Source organism: Coccidioides posadasii, chromosome 3 (assembly GCF_018416015.2).
Source record: "Coccidioides posadasii str. Silveira chromosome 3, complete sequence".
In the NCBI taxonomy this organism is placed as follows: domain Eukaryota; kingdom Fungi; phylum Ascomycota; class Eurotiomycetes; order Onygenales; family Onygenaceae; genus Coccidioides; species Coccidioides posadasii.
Genome location: NC_089409.1, coordinates 5,179,843 through 5,198,695, shown reverse-complemented (window position 1 = coordinate 5,198,695; position 18,853 = coordinate 5,179,843). Strand labels below are relative to the sequence as shown.

Genomic DNA, 18,853 nt, shown 5'->3' with positions numbered 1-18,853 from the left:
ACATGGTTTTCTTCGATTCGCCTAGTTAGATGAGTTTCACTTCTCTCGAGATAAACATTTACAGTACTTCTATATTGTTATTTGCTTCCTCTATGAATGCCTGGCAACATTCAGGAATCAACAGCCATGACCCAATATCTCGGCCAGCCCCTCAGTGAATCTATCACAGAGCACATCGGTGCCACACCGCTTGTACGATTAAACCGTCTCCCTGCTTCATTCGGAATAAAAGCCAAGGTATGCGCAAAACTCGAATACTTCAATGCTGGAGGTTCGGTCAAGGACCGTATTGCAAAGCGCATGGTGGAAAAAGCTGAGCAGGACGGGTTGATTAAACCGGGTGACACGCTGATAGAAGCGTCAAGTGGAAATACGTGCGTGAATCCCAATATACTGCAAAAGGTATCATCCAGTCTATTGACATTTGGTGAAGTGGCATAGCGATAGCCCTTATGGCAGCGATAAAAGGTTATAAGTGCATCATCACCCTCTCAGAGAAGATGTCATTGGAGAAAGAACAGATCCTCCATGCACTAGGCGCCAGAGTCGTACGCACGCCGGCCGGTGTCCCAATTGAACATCCAGAGTCTATACTAAGTGTTGCCAAACGATTAAAAGAAGAGATACCAAATTCGTGGATCTTAGATCAATACAACAACCCGGAAAATCCCCGTGCCCATGAATTTGGAACCGCAGAAGAGATATGGCACCAGACACAAGGAAAGGTGAATGCTGTGGTCGCGGGAGCCGGAACAGGGGGCACTATCACTGGCATGGCAAGGGCACTCAAAAAGAAGAACCGAGGCGTGTTTGTCGTTGGGGTGGACCCTGTTGGATCCGTCCTTGCCCAGCCAGCAGCCCTAAATGGGAAGAAAAGCGAGTATAAAATCGAAGGAATTGGGTATGATTTTGTGCCTGGAGTGCTCGACCAGGCGGCTCCCGATCTTTGGGTCAAGACAACGGACAAAGAATCGTTCCAGATGGCGAGACAACTGGTGAGCCAGGAGGGGATACTCTGCGGCGGTTCATCTGGTGCAGCTTTCGCAGGTTTGCGCCAGTTTCTTGAGATCCACCCAGAGTTCAACGTCGAAGACAAAACCATTGTGCTGGTGTTGGCAGATAACCTTAGGAACTACCTAACCAAGTTTGGCGACGATGCGTGGATGGAGAGTAATGGATATGGATTAGATGTAAGTGATAGCTGAGTCGCATCACAAGTAGCACACGCAGACTGTAAATAGATAGTTTTGGCTGAAATACCATATTGATCAAGTTGACTCCATAATTGGAATAAATCAACATATTTGACCAGCCCAAAATGTCGCCGGAGAGTCTAACTCCCTTTTTTCCCAGTCGGCCTAGAGGAGCCCGCCGCCATATTACTTTGTCTATATTCGACGAGGCACTCTGGGCTATGCCATGCCCAACTCATCCATTCGTTCAACATCGGTTCTGAAGAATCTTGAGAAATTGGATTGGTAGTTGCATTAAACGGCTCCCATTGGCCGGCTGCCCATGGGAGACAAAAGCTGTAGTCTTCACTGCCAAGGGACTGTGGTGGACCTGATGCCGCACAAAGTCCCATTCCCTCTTTGAATAGCTTCAGCCATTCAGGGTTATCTGCTGCCGTTTGATTCCACGGGTCGTCGTCTCCGTACATGATACAGCTGGCCTCCTTTTGTAGCAATTCATCACTGACAGTGGCCCCTGCGGCCTGGATCCCATTTACGAATCCAGTAAGGCGTGCGGTGAGATATCCAAACGGCGTTGGCTTGGATGCCGTTGATGTGCGCTGGTCCGTTGGTTCTGCTCCCCGAGCGTCTTTAGCAGCTAACCGAGAAGCGCTGAAGGGCTCTATCCCGGTGGACTCAATACCGATCAAATAAGGCGGCATCGCATTTCCCACTGCTAAAGCCACAGATGGATCGAGGCCTCGACAGCCTCGCCAGTCCTTCATTAGTGCCCCTTTCCGGAAGTGCCAGGCAATATGGTCATTTCTTTCAGACCATAACGTGAATGTTTCGCCGCAGAACCCGCATCGCGAATTGATATTTGTCACTTGGGACTTCCAGGTGTCCATCGACGGTATGAGATTGTTGACGCCATGCACCAGGCGCAAAATGCTGGACCAAATGGTCCTTGCGGTAAAACGTTCGCAACGCGACAGGTTTCTGCTGGCATAGGCTAAACCGATGGGACTCGATATGGCTTTCCGATGGTTGGGGGCTGTCACAGAAGGTACACATCCTGGTACCGCCTGACGGATCGTTGTAGGTCGAACCGAACGGGGCACAGGTGAAGGTCTCCAGGGATAAGTGCAATGTATTTTCATGCCGCGTCCAGTCATGCTTCGTGCGAAATGTGTCCGTACAGAACGTACATTGATACGGTCTTTTGCCCACTGACCTTTTCGTTGAGGGCGTAGGTAGAAGCAGGTTTTGTTTTCCGTCTATGACGGCGCCGAGAGACTTTCTCCAGGTAAAAGCGACCGAAAGATCCATGAGAATGGTTAGAGTCGAAGCTGTAGGCGGATGATCTGGAGCTACTTGATACAGCTGATCCGGACGCTTTGGAAGATACCAGGGATCGAGCATCATTATCCTCCGGCGGTGATTGGTGCTGTAAGTCCCCGGTGGGCAGGTAGCTCGTTCCACTGCGAGCCACTGCACTCCTAATAGCTTCTAAGGATGCAGCTTCGACTTCTGGAGGCGAGTTTCTCCATCGGTCAAGTGGACTGAAAGATGGCCATTGCTCGTCCGAAACTTTGCGGGGTTTATCGGGGCAGTTGAGAGACGTGGACGTCAGGCACCGGTCTGCAGACGCATGTCTACCCCGTCTGCGAGCGTTTGCAAACCAGGTTGACACTTGAGTGACAGTCAGCTCGGTTTGCTCAGCCAACTCCGCTTTTTCCTGCTTTGTCGGATAAGGATGGCGGCAGTCCTGTTTAAGCCATTTCTTTAGAACTTCCACCGCATCCTCAGACCAGTTTGACAATTTGCCTATTGACTCAGGGTCCTGAGGCTGTACATAACCTATGGTACGATTGGAGAAGACATGCTGATGGACGGATTGGTCCGTGTCGTACAGAATCGCCTCCGTACTGTGCGTTGACGATGCCTTGGGAAGATGGAGTTAAGGTCAAAGGACATGGAGTCGGATGGATTCATATTACCCATCGACTCCTGGATTTCGGTAAATTCGGCGCCCGAGAGCACGTCGAGGCCCGTGCGGTTGGGAATATGCTGCTGTGATTCATTGGACATCTTCATCTATCAGCAGGCTACATATGCTGAACATCCAACACAGCGAGAGCCCTCCAGACGTGTAGCTCTTCCCGGTGGTTGCTTGCTTGAGGGATGGGACGTGCGTTCAGAGTCGCCACCAGGTATCACGGGTGAGACTGATCAGGGCGCGCCCTATCCATTTCCTCTTTCGGCGCTACTTGACAGCAATCTGGAGTGTCTGTGCATACTTAACCATCTAGCACCCTTTTCCTTTGCTCAGCCCACCGGATCTCTACCACATCATGCTCAGCAAAGCGACATCATTCACGGCTTTGAACCAATCCGCTCAATTTACCCTTCGTGTTGCTGCTACGTGTAAAAAAACTTCATGTCTTAAGCCATAATTAGTTGTGGATTAGTCAGATTTTAACCAACGGTGTTCAAGGGGCAGAGGCAGAGGCAGAGGCAGAGGCATGAGCATCAGCGACAGTGATGAATAATGGGATTCGATATACGGAGTGTAGTTAGTGGTATTAGGTGGGTGGGGTTAATGTAAATTTTCAACGGGTTCCGGTAGAAGATAAAGCAAAAACTGCGCATGGCCGAGAAGCTTCTTCGAATAATCCTCATGTGAGCCGACACCTGCGGAAAACGGTCGGGTGTGAAAATTGCACTCGAGAGGTTTCCCAATCTGCTCAATCCTCTTGATCTCCCTACTAGCAAAGCAGCAGAGACATCAGCACGGACACGAAGGCGGGCTAGGTGTGTGGGAGAAAAGACTATTCTCCAGTAAGCCCGCCGAAGATGTCCAGTAATGGGGACGAACGGAACCAGGACCAGCCATGGCCTAGCCATCCGGCATGTGTATCTTCATGCACCAGATTGCGGGAAACAAGGTTAAAACTGTTGAAGGGTTAAATACATTTTTAATTATCTCTGGACACAGTTTTTGAAGGCGCAAGTTTCCCGAAGTTCCGAAATTCGCACAAAGGCTCCGTTCGCAGCTCGAAAAACGGATGAAGGGTGGCAGCAAAGGCTTGGCCCGAGAGACACTTCGTGGAACAGCGTTCATCCCCCCTGGCCGATTCGGAGGAAGCTGGGATCGTCGACCGGATTTACCTCTTACGCGTGGCTCCTCATGTTTGTCTCGCAAGGACGACAACGAGCTGCCCCTCACACAAGAAAAGAGAGCTTCATCGTCCTCTTTAGGACCTGGAGACGGGACATCAATGCGAGGCGTCGTTAACCATCAGGTCAAGAATCGCCGAGTTGGTTAACTCCTGCAGGGTTTTCGTCCCGACACAAGCTTTGCCCCTTCTGTTACATGTCTCTGATTTCGAGCATCACGTTGACGAAACGAACCCTTCGATCTCGAGATTCGGAATCGGGGTTTTACCGATCGATACCCCTCAACACGACGATTGCTAGGGTTATCGCGCACCAGCGGAGCGTTGACCATTGCACGGCTTTGTCCGTGGAAGGTTTAGCTTCAGCACAACCCTTACCAACCAAGCGGCTGGCGACTTAAAAAGTAGCCGCCGTCGCTTACCCATGTTTGACAAATGACCGGTTAGCTGCAGGGCCACTCCGTCGTGTTCGAGCATTTGACCTTGTTGGAGAGAATCGAGCCGGTAAGAATGGCCTCATGCGCCTCTCGTCACAGCTAGCCGAATTCTGGGAATCTGTGCGCCTCTGGATCTTTAAGATTTTCGCGGGAATTCTTGCTGAGCAGAAGGTTCCTTGTGCTGTGCGGGGGGTGCTGAACCTCGTATGGATTCCGCGTAGATCAAAAAGGTGGCAAACCCCATGGGATGCGGCTCGATGGAGCGCATATGGCGGCCGCTTGTCCTCCATAGTCCGCACCAACCCTGAACGTGCAGAGCATCTCGGGACAACGTGTTGACACCGGGGAAGAAGTTCCATTCTCCGTCGCAGCACGTAGATGTTTTTGACGCCCTAGTCCCGCTGGTAGCGCATCTCGGAGGCAAGATGCATCTTTCCGTCGAACAGCCAGGATGTTGGCAAGGGAATTCAACCCGTTGGGATGCTCTCCTTGAACCTAGCAATAGCTGGCTGGTCCCTGGCGCCCTTTCAAGGGTGTCTTCTTGTCCCGTCTCCATTTTTGACTTTCTTATCCGTATTAGCATCCTTCTATGTGGTACTTCTCTTACATTGCTGCAGATGCGGCTGCATTTATAATAAGCTGGGTCTCTCGGCTGACGCGCATCCTGCTGGGGAGGGGTTTTTTCCCCCCCTCCATAGTCACATTCTCCTTTCAGATTCCCTGAACTATGCGCACATAATTAATGATTCCGTGGGCGTCCGACAAAAGTTTGTTATGTGGGCGCAGTAGATATAGTACCTTATCTGGTTTGGTATTTCTTGTGTCGGCAAACTCCCAGGAGAACTCAGTCTTCCGTTCCCCTTCATTCAGCCACATTATTCCATAAACAAACAATGATGGAAAACGGACCCCCTAGTGAGGAGTATTACCTTCCTCGAGACTCGAGGCAAAGGAGACCTGTAGGCTTTGCTTGTGACTTTTTGACGAGAGGCACCTGAAGGCAAGCTAACAGCGCGTTATTATAGGACGATCGACGCGAGATCGAATTGCTCCACTATGTCTATAGCCGGCCAAATCTTGAGGAATTAAGAGGCTGTCCAGAGAAGGTTCTGGGGGCGATTGATGAGTTTGGCAAGAAAAAAGCATACTTGATGAATGTAGGCCAACGCAAGGGGAAAATCGTTACCAGCCTCATCGAGGAGGTTAAACCACAGGTGATGATCGAGCTTGGGTCTTATGTCGGGTACTCTGCCATTCTGTTTGGGGATGCTCTGCGTCGTGTGGGCGGCAAGAAGTACTACACCTTGGAGAAGAGTCCTGAATATGCTGCCGTCGCCAATATGCTGCTTGATCTTGCCGGCTTGCGAGACTTTGTTAAGGTCTTGGTCGGGAGTAGCGACGTTTTGCTGCATAAATTATGCACCACCGGCGAGATTATCACAATCGAACTCATGTTCCTCGACCATTTCAAGCCTGCCTATACCACTGATTTGAAACTCTGTGAGCAACTCGGCATGGTTGCAGCTGGGACCGTCCTTGCCGCTGATAACATGATCATGCCTGGTAACCCGGTATATTTGGATTACGTGCGAAGCAGCGTTGAAACCAAGAGGAGCAAGGCGAAAACGTCTCCTAGTGGATATGAGATATTCTCTCAGAACATCATGTCTTGGTATGTCGACAGAGATGCGAAACCGGCGTTCGATGCCGTCGGTAATCCGAATTTGATTTACGAAAGCCGGTTGGTCGAGAGCTTTGAACCATCTGGAGAGCCCGTATGTTAGCCCTTGCTATATTCCGTTTGTAATATTTCTTTGTGTCTATGCTGACTGTTGTTACACCAGGATGGAATTGAAATCACCCGTTGTGTTGGCGCCCAAGAACCGAATCATTTATAAGTATTCCGTACCGGAAATAACACTGATGTCCCACCGGCAACCAGCTATGCCCTCGACGCTTCACCTGCGTTAAACCACTTTCGAACAAAATTGCAACCGTGGAATGCGACAAGACCATCGAATTGCGTGGTAGAGTGATAAACCTCGACACGTTGTATGCTATTGATTAAGAGACGGAAGCAACCCGAGTCTATCATGCCCTGCCGCCCTGCGTATTGAATCCATGTGACATTCCAAATATTGCCTTTTACGTATAATCGAAGTATCGTCCAATTCACAATGTTGCGTTAACGGCCTGGCCTGGTGTACACATTATCATAGAAGCATTTAGTTCATGTAAACCAACACGCAAACACTAAAAGCCTAATCCGTTTCAAAGCAGGAGACAGCGCCGGTGAAGTCTTTTCAAGTTAAAACCCCTAATCGCAGCTGGTTACTCTTAACGTACTTACAGTTCTTGATAGAAAATGGACTACTTTACAAAAGCCTCTGTGGATTGAGGGAAATAGGGTGTAAGCATTTCATCGAGACTTAAGTCGGATCTTTGAGAGCCGCCCTTTTGCCAACCGCTATCAGGATTCGAATGCTTTTCGTCGGGGAGAGTTAACTAGTTAACCTAGTATCCTTGGCCCTAAGGTAACTATAGACTCGAAATCGTACATGGCCCGGGACTCGTAGACCGTGGTTTAAGCGGTCTTCATATTTAGCCCCTTCAGAAACCGTGACCGCCCGCATTAAGCAACAACTTGATAGCCTTAGGAGAAAGCGGAATCGAATGCTTACTCCTGAGTAAGGTGAATTGTGTCGGCTGCTCTTTGGTGCCATTGCTAACTTGGCTTGTGCACAGCTAGAGGACGGGACGCCGACTTTGCTGCCTTTTGCAGCTGGCGAAGCCCAGTTAGCGTGTTCGGGTGGTTGAGTTTTGAAACTTCAAGCCGGTCCTGATCCCAAAAGGATAACTGGCGGGCTAAACAGGTCTCGTTATGTGATCTGAATCCCATCCTATCAACTAAGCTGCCCTTTTGCTGGCGTACCCAAAATTGCCGGCCCCTGAAGAGGAATACAGCTGGATACAAGGCTGTTTTTATTCTTCACAGAAACGGAGAAAATGCAATTAACTAAGTGATGCAGTACATTATGTCATGCCGTCTTCCTCAACGCTATGAATAGCACTACATGACTCGAGGGGTGGAGTTAGCTGTACTCCGTACTTCGTGCTATGGGCGGAATAAGATCTCGACATTTCGGAGCGCGCTCCCGCGACCTGGTGATCTTGGCTATGCTGTGGAACCACTTATGGGCTCTCTTCTCCCTCACTATGACGCAAACTTTCGATAGCACGGCACGGTCGTTCGTGGAGCCGTCCCAACGGTAAATGCTCAGGCATCACCAGGATTCTTTTCTGCAACATCCCTCCCACCAAGCTTTGCGATGACAAGGGGGTGTATCGGCGATTTGACTGGGACAGGATCTGTTATTAAACATTTAGAACTTGCAAGAGAGCCCTTGAAGCATCTTCATCCGATAGTTCTGCCGCTTTTCATTTAGGACTTCCCTCAAGTTCGCGGCTCAAATACTTTTGTTCTAGACCCTATTATCCTTTACACGGGACTTTGAAACTTTCAGTCTTGATATCCTCGGCATCCTTTCGAATTCAATGTTTAAGGCGGATCTGAGAAACCCATTGAAGATCCGGTCATTTCCAAAGGGCAAAGTTTGATCTGTCTCAGAAATCGAAATAGTTTAGCGTGGGGATCGCCAGCCTTGTCCGAAGATCTCATTGCCTCTCCCCGTTGTTGGTGCAAGCTCTCGTGGCACGAGAGTTGCGTGACGAGCGAACCTCCCGCGTCACACATACATCGACCTCCAGAACTTCTCCAAACGGAGGACATGTGGAGTCTTTCTCTTAGGTTGTGCAACGTGTTTACGCCACATGAAGTAGTGTATCCTCCAAGTTTGCAACACCCGAACTCCGGACGTAGTATGGAGCACAAGTCTCCCGTTCGGGTCAAGAGTTTATCTGGCTGGAAACCCGGCATGTGTTGCAGAAAAGCTGCATCTGGATACGGAGGAGAAAATGAGAAAATAGCCTTCCCCTTTCCAAAGTCTGCGCACCGCGCTTGGTTCCTTTGTCACTCTCCCGGTTGCTTTGGGAAGTCCTACCGTTGATCCGGCGCTTGAGCCAATAAATGAAGTCTGTGGCTTGCGTTCGACTTTCTTCTTGGGCGGTCAAAGCTTAATCGCGAGTCGCCCTGTCTCTGGTTTTCCGTTTCACGAATTTCTCGCTCTGCACTGTTGCCCGAAGCCCATTGCCACCGCCGCGAGCTCCACGTGGTGGGAGTGGTCAGGCTTCATATCTTCGAGGACCCCCAGAGTCCAGAGAGCCTGCCATGCGTACAAACGTTAACTGCGGGGACTCTCTCTCCTTGTGGGCAGGGCCTGCTTTCGGCCACCCATTTCTTGGATGCAACACGCATGCGATAACTGCAGTATAAGCCACGTTTGCGCGCCCAGCGATGCAGAATCCAAAGAACAGGAACAATGCACTGTGAACACGGAAGATGGCCCAGGCTTGGGCTGCAGCGATTGGTTGCTGTCGAGCCAGAAGAAAAAAAAGAATGTTAAAAAAAAATGCGTGACTAGCAAAAGTGATCTGCAAATAGGACAAAGGGCCCGCTTGGGAACAAGGTGAACGGCACAGCCTGCAGATTGGTACTTCTAGACCTTCTGCACCCTCCCCGCCTTTTCTCAAGTGGCGGATCTCGAGCGCTCCTGGGTGTCTCCCGCGACCTACAGTTCCTTGGGTAGGTGCAGTATTATTATTCTCAGCTTGGCTTGAACCGGCTTCATTTCTAGAGGTCCGTTCGTTGATGCTCTTTGTCACTTCTATTCTCAGGATAATTCTCTCCTTTACACCCTTTATACACATTGCGGACAATGAAGAGCGTGGGGTCTGGCCTAAATACTGGCAGACTGGCATCAGTCCAGCATGTCATCGATGGCATTGTTGGGGGATTTCTCGCTCCTATTGTATCGGAGGAATGAACCAGAGTTCGACCCCAGCCTATCCGACACCTCGAAGGCCCCTATGATATTAAGCATCTCTGGATTTTTCTCCGGCGTTGCCCTCCTCGTTGTCTTCGTGAGGCTTTATGTTCGCATATTCGTTGCCAAACGCTTTTCGCTCGATGATTTTTTCATAACACTTGCATCGGTGCATCCAACTCCTCGTTGACCGACTGATAATGTTTCTATATCCTCTCAACTAACGCTGCCAGTATAGGTCTGCGCCTCTCTCCTTATCGGGTATTTAATTTTTGAATCGAAACATGGACTTGGGCGATATACCCAGTTCCTAACAAGATCTGACCTTTCTGCGCTTGTAAAACTCGCGTACTTTCATTTCATGATCCTTGGACTTGGAATCTACTCTGTGAAGATATCATTCGGCCTCTTTCTTCTGCGAGTTCTTGGAAGAGGAAAAAGACGTGTCTTCGTGAAATGTATCCTTGGTATGCTTGCGATTCACCCGTACCATACCCTATATTTGGAAAAGCTGCTTATACTTTACCGCCGGAAGCTGCTCTATTTGTTCTTCTGTTGGCCCATCTCGGGCTTCAAATCTTCCGCTGCATTCCCGTGTCTGCTGGGTGGTCACTCACTGAGAGAGACACGGCGCAATGTTTGTCGAGAACGGGGTTTATGGTGTTTAATATGGTAATCTGTGGTGAGTTCATTTTGTGTATCTCCTCATGAGATGATAAGCTAACTGGAAACTAGGTATCGATGCTGCTATTGATGGTTGTTTTGTAACTTTCTGCGTTGTTTTGTTTCATAATCTTCAGAATACCCGACGGTTTCGGTTGGCATTTATAGTAATGGTGGCATTCGGTTATCTGTCAGTTTGAGAACTATGGCCCTGGCTTGACCGAAGTGCATACTAAACTTGGTTTTCTAGGACATGCTTCGCTGCAATAATTAAAACTTCAATGTCGGTGTACGCTTTGAAAGTGAAGGTGAAATACCGGTATGTTTGCCTCGTGTCCATGGAGCAGATCATTCTCAATTCTAACAAGGTTAACATCTTAGTGGTGATGACTACGGTTTATGGTCTCTGTATGTTAGCAATTCCCTGTCCGCGATATATCACAAAACTCTTTCATCATTCATGAGACCTTAAGCTTATTTTCCGCCGCTTAGTCTGGAACTCCATCTAGCTTTAATCTCGACATCTCTTCCGACCCTAGGACCCATGTTTAAACGATTTTTCTCCTCCCAAGCCGAGTCAGCCCACCAGCTTACCACCGGCTGCTACACCCGTCGCCGCCCCGAGCGACTCAACCTTTCGCGGCTTTCTACCGCAAAAAGTTTCCCTCAAGCGACTCCCCGCCCCAGCACCATTCACAGCGAGTCAAACGACTTCGAAAAAAACCCGGGAAATCGGGCCGGAATATGCAACTACAAGGTCGAGATCACCGGCCCGGCTATGCCCAAAAAGATCAGAACCAGCTCATTTGGCGGATATCGCCCTTCTATTAATAATATTAACGAGAATTGCGAGACTGGAGAGATCATTTCGTGTCCTCCCAGTGCATTCACAGCGAAATTCCGGTCATCCAGAGAAGAAAGTGAAGCGTGCCCAAGCTCACCCACGAGTGGTATTGTACGAAGGACAGATGTTTATGTATGCATGGACGATGCGGTGGATGAAACCTGTGAGACTGAAGGTGAAGGGACAGAACCAAGGAGATCAAAATGGAAATTCTGAATGTTAAAGCAGTGATTGAGTTTAGCTAGTAGGGGTCGGCATTCCGACTTTTGAGTACAACTGTTTGTTTGGGTATCCTTTGTTGGATATGTTGTACTTAGCATGATCATATGCAGGATTTTGCAGCATTGATGAATCAAGGATCCTGAAGGAACTGATCTCCCAGTCCTCGTTATAATTGCTGTTGATTTTTCAATGGAATGAGAGAAACATTTATAGAGACATAGACCCTTGTTTCTGACTCCTGAGCGACGAAAACTCAGCAAAGCCTCTTTGGAATGAATTGACACACTGGCTCAAACTCTTCTCTCTCTAGATAACTTGTCTTTTCCTTGAGTAAAGCAAGCAGTTCAGGAGCAGGCTTGTAGTTCTCCTGAATGCGAAATGAGACATGCTTGTAAGGTTTTATGCTCTGGCTTCGCATCCGAAATGGCCTTGATGCACAAACTCTATAGTCAAGACTTTGGCCAAGAAATCACGAAGCAAATCTTACAATGCTAGCTTGATTTCTTGTTTTGCATTGAGAATGTTAAGAGTATATATCGGACAGACAGTATCCGTCCACATTCAAAGAGCTATACACAAATAGGGGAAATACAGTTGGAGTTCTCTTCTCTCAGCACTAAACTGCTTGATGTGGGGGGAAGTGTAAATTTGGTTGGGCCAATGCGGGGTATATCTGATGCTTCCCCTCACCAAGAAGGGAGTTGAAAGAGTGCTGCTCTTATCCTAGTAAAGGGAATGGTAAGCAATATTCAGATTCCTCTGCACGGGGGAGGCAGAGACGTATTATCACAATATTCTGTCGATAGGTGTTGGTACTAGCACTCGGTGTGAAAGAGACGGCGTCATGGACGTATCTACTCCGTATGATGTACGGAGTACTCCGTACGAGTACTGAAACGGGGAAAGGAAAAGTACATGTTCAATACACAGTACGAAGTACTCCGTAACGTACGTCGGATAGCTAGAGCCTTGTATCAACCCCAACCGAATTCTGACGCGGAGTTTGTGTTCTTGAAGCCCGATTGGTGGTGATGAGCGATATTACATACGCTGTGGACCCGTTCCCCTTTTACGACAAAAGTGACAAAAAACAAGGAGTAAAACATACCATTACCTCCTCCCTAACCGCCACTCAAGCACAGCAAAAGAACGTCAAATCCGCGGAAAAACCTCATGGCAAGCGAAACTTTTGGAGTTGTTTCGTATCTGTATTCCCGTTTCAAGACAAAGACTTCACAGCAGAATAGTCGCGATAATTACCCCCCAGTCGGTTACTCTGATCGCATACGGAGTAGTTCTGACTCTTTTTTGGAGCTAAGCCTGGCGTGTTGGTGGCAGCAAGTTCTGCTCTGATAGTTAGTACAGCGTCCATGCGGGCAGATGGCGAGTTTAGAGAGGATATTGCTGTTTTCGTTGCTTTAGATTCTCTTTCCATTCTGCTCTTTGTTGCTCTCAAAAAACCAGACGCTATTCTCTTTATTTCTCTGTATCTCCATCTCTTCATAGAGAGTATACTCGAAGATGCCGATCGCAAAAGTTCCCACCATAGAAAATTTTCGCAAGTTCCATGGCTTAGAGGTAGATATCGACCGTTTCCTGAACCGATATGTCCCGCACCCAAGATGGCATCTCCTCCCTAGGCCGGTAGCCCATTTTCTTGGGCATCGGCTTCATCCTCCCAAGAAAGTTGGGAATGTCCTGGTGATGCTTTGGTCCTTGATCGGCGTGTTCACCGGGCTGTTGATCGTCACAGCAGTGTCGACCCATATCCCTTCATTCCGGCAGCATGGGGCCCCGATCATTGTTGGAAGCTTCGTGAGTTGATCCTGCCAGCCAAGACCCTGTCCAGCGGCAGCTCCCTTTCATGATAGATGTTTTTATTGACATGTTATAGGGCGCAGCAGCGGTCCTGGAATATTGTGCGATAGAGTCTCCGCTGGCTCAACCTCGAAATGCACTCTTTGGCCAATTTTTCTCGGCCCTCGTCGGCATATGCATCGCAAAGCTCTTTTCGTTGAACCCAAACCACGAGAGCTTATACTGGATCGCCGGACCGATTGCATGTGCGGCGGCCACATTGGTGATGATTATCACCAAGACGATCCATCCGCCAGCCGGTGCCACTGGTTTACTTGCAGTCGTAGATCCAACAACAAGACGTTTGGGGTGGTTTTTGCTCCCTATTGTGCTGCTCAGCTCCGTGCTGATATTGGCGTCGGCCCTACTCTTCAACAATATTCAAAGACGATTCCCTCTTCACTGGTGGACACCCGAGAGCCTTCTACCCACGGTTCGCGAAAAGGACGACGGCTCGACCACTGACGCCAACGAAGAGAATCCATCAATTCTTACTCTCAATGAAGACAAGGCTTCAGACGACGTTCAAATAATAATCAAGGCCGGCCAAATTTCCGTGACTGGCTCGATCATCCTTACACCAGATGAAAAAGAGTTTTTAGAGCGACTGAGTAGACGAATATAGATTGTCTGTCTCTTTTTTCCTGTTTTATCGTTTCATGCATGATGATAGTCCGATAGACGACACAGCGATGTATAATGAGCCACAATAGACAGAATCATTCATTATACAGTCCAACAGCTATCATTCGCCGTTACGCGCGCGGAGGGGTAGCCTTTTATATTCCACCACACTCAACATCCATGTGACGGTTGTGCCACGGGGCCTCTGTATGGCTCTTTGCCGGCGAGAGTTTTGCGCCTGGGCCTCTCAAGCCTCTCGACTCTCGACTCTTCCAATTGAGGCTGCCGGCGCCGAGAGAGCATGTGGAATCGAGTTTATTACTAAGCCTTTCGGCCAATAGTTTTGGCGGCTTGGCGGTGGCGTGCACTGTTGCTTATCTAATCAGCCCCCCACAAGGATTTTTCAAATTCAGACTCAGCGCCCAGCAATGAATAGACATCATCAAACTCTGACAATCTTCCCTCTCTGCACTCACAGGAGGAGATTTCTTTTTTCCTTTACTTCTTTTTGCCTGTCTATTTCCTGTCTTGTTCTTAATTCATCCAATCCTATTGGAAAAAGCTGAGAGTTACGACTTAACTTAATAGACAGCAGTGTTTTTCTTGTTCCCTTGTTCCAACCCACTTTCTTAGGGCTTCTTCTATCGATAAGACCCCCCAAGACCCCACCTAACACAGGATATCGTGCAAACCTTTCAGATTGCTTTATATTTTTTTTTTCCTCTTCGTATTTCCATATATACATAGACCTCTTGTTCTCGAGCCTCTCCCACGGCGATTTCCACATTTTTGACTCGGTCGCCATCTGTTCCTATCCAGACGATACATATTAGACTCCCCCAGCACAAAGGAAAACACCACACAGTCAAGATGGTTTCTGCATCCAAGGCTGCCCGCCAGGCAAAGCGTGCCGCTGAGGGCAAAGAGAAGAAGACACCCGCTTCGCGCCTGTCGTCGAAGGTCAACTCGAAGAATGCTTCTCGAGCTTCGTCTGTTAATGGCGATCAGGTAGAGGATGCCAACCTCATCGAGGAACCCGCCACCAGCGCCTCCAAGATGTCCGACATCAAAAGATTGACAGAGCAGATGGACAAACATGGCTTGTCTGATCGTGTTACGACGGGAGTGTTGGCATCTCTTCCCTCGAGTCAAGACGTTAAGATTACTTCAGCGTCTCTCGTTTTCCACGGCCGAGTCCTCATCACCGACTCCACACTCGAGCTCAACTATGGCCGGCGATACGGCTTGCTTGGTGAGAACGGATGTGGCAAATCTACATTCCTCAAGGCCATCGACAAGCGGGAGTTCCCTATCCCAGAGCATATTGATATCTATCTGCTGAATGAGGGAGCACCCCCCAGTGAACTCGGTGCTTTGGAGTGGGTTGTTAAAGAAGCAGAGAACGAGATGGAAAGGCTAGACAAACTTGCTGAAGAAATTTTGGAGAAGGATGGACCAGAGAGTCCCATTCTAGAGGATTTGTATGAGGTAAGTCGGAGCTGTACTCTTCCCCGTTTGCAGCTCATGTAACAAGACTAATTGTGATATAGCGCATGGAAACCATGGACCCTTCGACCTTCCACACCAGAGCCTCTTTGATCCTTACTGGTTTGGGATTCAACAAGAAAACTATTACTAAGAAGACAAAGGACATGTCCGGTGGCTGGAGAATGCGTGTTGCTCTTGCAAAAGCCCTATTCGTCAAGCCATCCTTGCTTCTTCTCGACGATCCAACTGCCCATCTTGACTTGGAAGCTTGCGTGTGGCTTGAAGAATATCTAAAAAAATGGGATCGCACTCTTATCCTTGTCTCGCACAGTATGGATTTCCTCAACGGTGTCTGTACGAACATGATCGACATGCGTCAGAAGTCGCTGATGTACTATGGTGGTAATTACGACTCTTACCATAAGACTCGCTCCGAAAACGAGACGAACCAGATGAAGGCCTATCACAAGCAACAAGAAGAAATCGCTCATATCAAGAAATTCATCGCATCTGCTGGTACATATGCCAACCTTGTCCGACAAGCCAAGTCACGTCAAAAAATTCTTGACAAGATGGAAGCCGATGGCTTCATTCAACCAGTGATTCCAGATAAGATTTTTACATTCCGTTTCGCCGACGTTGAGAAGCTACCTCCCCCTGTTCTTTCGTTCGACGACGTCACGTTTTCCTACAGTGGAGATGCGAAAGACAACCTCTACGAGCACCTCGATTTTGGTGTGGACATGGACTCCAGAACTGCATTGGTCGGTCCTAATGGTGTTGGCAAATCCACCCTTCTTCGTCTCATGACCGGTAAACTGAGCCCAACATCTGGAAGTGTCACACGCCACACACACTTGAAGCTAGGATTGTACAGTCAGCACTCCGCAGAACAGCTTGATCTTACCAAATCGGCGCTCGACTTCGTCCGAGACAAGTATAAGGAGAAGTCCCAGGATTACCAATACTGGCGCCAGCAGCTCGGCCGATATGGTCTTACAGGTGATGCTCAGACGGCCTTGATGGGTACCCTGTCCGAGGGCCAGAAGAGCAGAATTGTCTTTGCTCTCCTTGCGATCGACGGACCCAACATGCTCTTGCTCGACGAACCTACCAACGGTCTTGACATTCCTACTATCGACAGTTTGGCAGATGCCATTAATGCATTCAGTGGAGGTGTCGTCGTTGTTTCTCATGACTTCAGGTTTGTATTGCTGTCTATCTTTGCCCTATCGTAGTCTAGAATATTAGATATGCTAACGTGCCTCCTTGTATAGATTGCTTGACAAGATCGCTAAAGACATCATGGTTTGCGAGCACAAGACTGTTCGACGATGGGATGGTTCCATTGGCGAATATAAGAATTACTTGAGGAAGAAGATGATTTCCGCTGGTCAGGTTTAATCTCTCTTTTCCCTCCTTACATCTTTTTGAAAGAATGCTTTCCCTTTATAATACCATACTATGCAACTTTTGCTCGTTTTTCTTTCCCTCCTTGCAATGATAAAAAGGGACGGCTTTTTATTTTTTTAGTTTTTGCTCTGGGCCGGTTTTTGGCTTGGATAAGAATAAGCCTCAAAATGGCAAATAGGTTATTTACATGAATAAATTGATCGCGCATGCCTTCTGTGCCCATGAGCAAAAGTATATGGCTGCGGCTGATATGGCTGGTAAGCTGCCTGTGTTAAGCATTGTGATTTTGCCTTTGTGTAGAGCTGGATGATCGAATGAAAGAAAAGCCATCATTCATTTTCATAATAATATCTGTAGACTTTATGGTATATGATGCATCCGAGTTCCCAAACCTGCTAAATGAAGCCCATCATCTATCGAATATCAAATCCGGAGAAGAAACCCTCCAAAGCATTCCAGATCCCATGCCGTTTCGTATATGTGCCAATCATTTATTACCACCATTACCAGCCTCCTCCGCCTCCTTCTCCAACTTCCTCTTTTTGACAGCAGGACCCTCAGTCTCATCCACATCGCCTCCGCCAGCGGTAGGGAGCAGGGCTGGCGTGGTGCTCCCCGAACCCTCCCTCCTCTGGGTCCTACCCGCGCTTAGCTCAGAGAACTTCTCGGGGTTTTGGCAGTGGTAAAGTTTTTTGCCAATGCGTTTTAGGTTCTTCATGCGGGCCGGATCTGGAGGGACATTGGGGTCATGGGTGTTTAGATACGTCCCCAGGAGCGTGGAGCAAGACTCCAGGACACCCGTGAGCTTTGCACGGAGGGCGAAAAGCATGGCTAGAGCGGATTCTGGAGCGCTGGCTGGCGGGGAACCAGACGGCGCGGGGCCGAGTTTTGTATCGAGGTAAAATTCCAGGAGGGGCTGGTCCACGAGGAGGAGGGCAGAAAGCCAGATCTGTGAGGGTGTGTAAAGGAAGTAGGCATCTGTCATTTGGGCGGCGGTTTTGAGGATTTGTCTTGTCTTCCCATGGGCGGAGGCGATACGGTCCGTTATGGAGGCTGACGGTGCCGCTCCCTCTGCCGGAGGAATGGCCTGGATGGCTTCTTGGAGCTTTGCGGCCGTTTGCTCTGGGTGATGGGGACCAGGCGCACCTTCGCCTTTTGCTATGGCGGTGAGTTCCATGACTCCGCCTTCCAGGCCCCGAAAGGGGTGGCGGATGTCAAACGCGAATCGTAGGCCCTGAGTAAGCAGGAATTCTGGAGCTATAATATCCTCTGCAGTCGTATTAGGGATCTTTTCCGCAAATGAACGCAGGGACATGTAGTAATTGTCCGTTTTCGTGGCAAGAAAAAGGGCACAGGGCATTATTGATTTCGGGTGATAGGTCATAGGCGAGTTGGTGACATAGAAACGGCGCAGATATTGAATAGCGGTGGCCTACATCCATGTATAGATCAGTATCCATTCACTGTACGAGCCCTATAGAGATGCCCAGGGTGGGAAGAGTCCTTCTTACCCTCACCGTCGTCGGCAGCGGAGGCTTGTATTCATCCCCCAGCTCCAGCGTTTTCTCACAATAATATTGCACCAATTCCAATTCGTCTTCCGGCGTCAAACACTCAATCTCACTCTCAGGCCCTGCGGGTGTATTGGTCTTTGAATCTGGTTCATCGCTGCCTCCAGGCGTCGAAGTCGCGGGGCGAGCTTCTTGCGCCCGACGGATCGCATCTCGAACACGAACGCTCGCAAGGGAATTGGTGTTTTCTCGAATAGAATTTAAAGATTCCTTGGTGAACGACCAGAGCCGGTACTGGGTGGACGTTCGATAGATGTCGTCCTCGAGCATTGTGTGAATGGAGTTGGCGTTGGGGAGAAAGCAGGTTTGGAACGGATGATCGAGCTCATGTGGGTCGTGGCAGCTTCAGATTTTGAGCTACGTACGAAGTGCGGAGATATCGAATACACATGTCAATATTATATTTTGGGATGAGGTACTCTGCAACCTGGATGACTTAG

General features: G+C 48.9%; 8 protein-coding genes across 9 annotated transcripts; 6 read left to right on the top strand and 2 right to left on the bottom strand.

Moving 5' to 3' along the window:
* Window positions 1-96: 96 nt before the first annotated feature.
* On the top strand, window positions 97-1,205 carry D8B26_006630 (uncharacterized protein; the record flags this gene model as incomplete). The annotated part of the gene is made up of 2 exons (XM_066125242.1): window positions 97-374; window positions 434-1,205. The coding sequence occupies 2 exons, from the start codon at window positions 97-99 to the stop codon at window positions 1,203-1,205; spliced, it is 1,050 nt and encodes a 349-aa protein (XP_065981324.1).
* A 128-nt stretch (window positions 1,206-1,333) lies between these two features.
* Window positions 1,334-3,269, bottom strand: D8B26_006629 (uncharacterized protein; the record flags this gene model as incomplete). Its single annotated transcript, XM_066125241.1, has 3 exons — window positions 1,334-2,303; window positions 2,381-3,032; window positions 3,086-3,269. The coding sequence occupies 3 exons, from the start codon at window positions 3,267-3,269 to the stop codon at window positions 1,334-1,336; spliced, it is 1,806 nt and encodes a 601-aa protein (XP_065981323.1).
* Window positions 3,270-5,268: 1,999 nt separating this feature from the next.
* Window positions 5,269-7,116, top strand: D8B26_006628 (uncharacterized protein). The gene is made up of 3 exons (XM_003069419.2): window positions 5,269-5,747; window positions 5,814-6,563; window positions 6,633-7,116. Exons 1-3 carry the CDS (start codon window positions 5,682-5,684, stop codon window positions 6,684-6,686), a joined length of 870 nt encoding a protein of 289 aa, XP_003069465.2. The 5' UTR covers window positions 5,269-5,681; the 3' UTR covers window positions 6,687-7,116.
* Window positions 7,117-9,451: 2,335 nt separating this feature from the next.
* On the top strand, window positions 9,452-11,742 carry D8B26_006627 (uncharacterized protein). Of its 2 annotated transcripts, XM_003069420.2 has the most exons (7): window positions 9,452-9,900; window positions 9,970-10,198; window positions 10,267-10,413; window positions 10,467-10,584; window positions 10,645-10,713; window positions 10,776-10,802; window positions 10,887-11,684. In XM_003069420.2, exons 1-7 carry the CDS (start codon window positions 9,676-9,678, stop codon window positions 11,452-11,454), a joined length of 1,383 nt encoding a protein of 460 aa, XP_003069466.2. In that variant the 5' UTR covers window positions 9,452-9,675; the 3' UTR covers window positions 11,455-11,684. The 2 variants fall into 2 exon arrangements, with proteins under 2 accessions (XP_003069466.2, XP_065981322.1); XM_066125240.1 differs by having other exon boundaries at window positions 9,568-10,198; window positions 10,887-11,742.
* Window positions 11,743-12,981: 1,239 nt separating this feature from the next.
* On the top strand, window positions 12,982-13,284 carry D8B26_006626 (uncharacterized protein; the record flags this gene model as incomplete). Its single annotated transcript, XM_066125239.1, has 1 exon — window positions 12,982-13,284. One exon carries the CDS (start codon window positions 12,982-12,984, stop codon window positions 13,282-13,284), a length of 303 nt encoding a protein of 100 aa, XP_065981321.1.
* A 40-nt stretch (window positions 13,285-13,324) lies between these two features.
* Window positions 13,325-13,942, top strand: D8B26_006625 (uncharacterized protein; the record flags this gene model as incomplete). Its single annotated transcript, XM_066125238.1, has 2 exons — window positions 13,325-13,333; window positions 13,355-13,942. The coding sequence occupies 2 exons, from the start codon at window positions 13,325-13,327 to the stop codon at window positions 13,940-13,942; spliced, it is 597 nt and encodes a 198-aa protein (XP_065981320.1).
* A 446-nt stretch (window positions 13,943-14,388) lies between these two features.
* Window positions 14,389-17,067, top strand: ARB1 (ABC transporter ATP-binding protein arb1). Its single transcript, XM_003069422.2, has 3 exons — window positions 14,389-15,429; window positions 15,492-16,633; window positions 16,707-17,067. The coding sequence occupies exons 1-3, from the start codon at window positions 14,812-14,814 to the stop codon at window positions 16,831-16,833; spliced, it is 1,887 nt and encodes a 628-aa protein (XP_003069468.1). The 5' UTR covers window positions 14,389-14,811; the 3' UTR covers window positions 16,834-17,067.
* Window positions 17,068-17,167: 100 nt separating this feature from the next.
* On the bottom strand, window positions 17,168-18,787 carry D8B26_006623 (uncharacterized protein). Its single transcript, XM_003069423.2, has 2 exons — window positions 18,354-18,787; window positions 17,168-18,274 (listed from the first exon to the last, which is right to left on the bottom strand). The coding sequence occupies exons 1-2, from the start codon at window positions 18,681-18,683 to the stop codon at window positions 17,330-17,332; spliced, it is 1,275 nt and encodes a 424-aa protein (XP_003069469.1). The 5' UTR covers window positions 18,684-18,787; the 3' UTR covers window positions 17,168-17,329.
* Window positions 18,788-18,853: the final 66 nt, after the last annotated feature.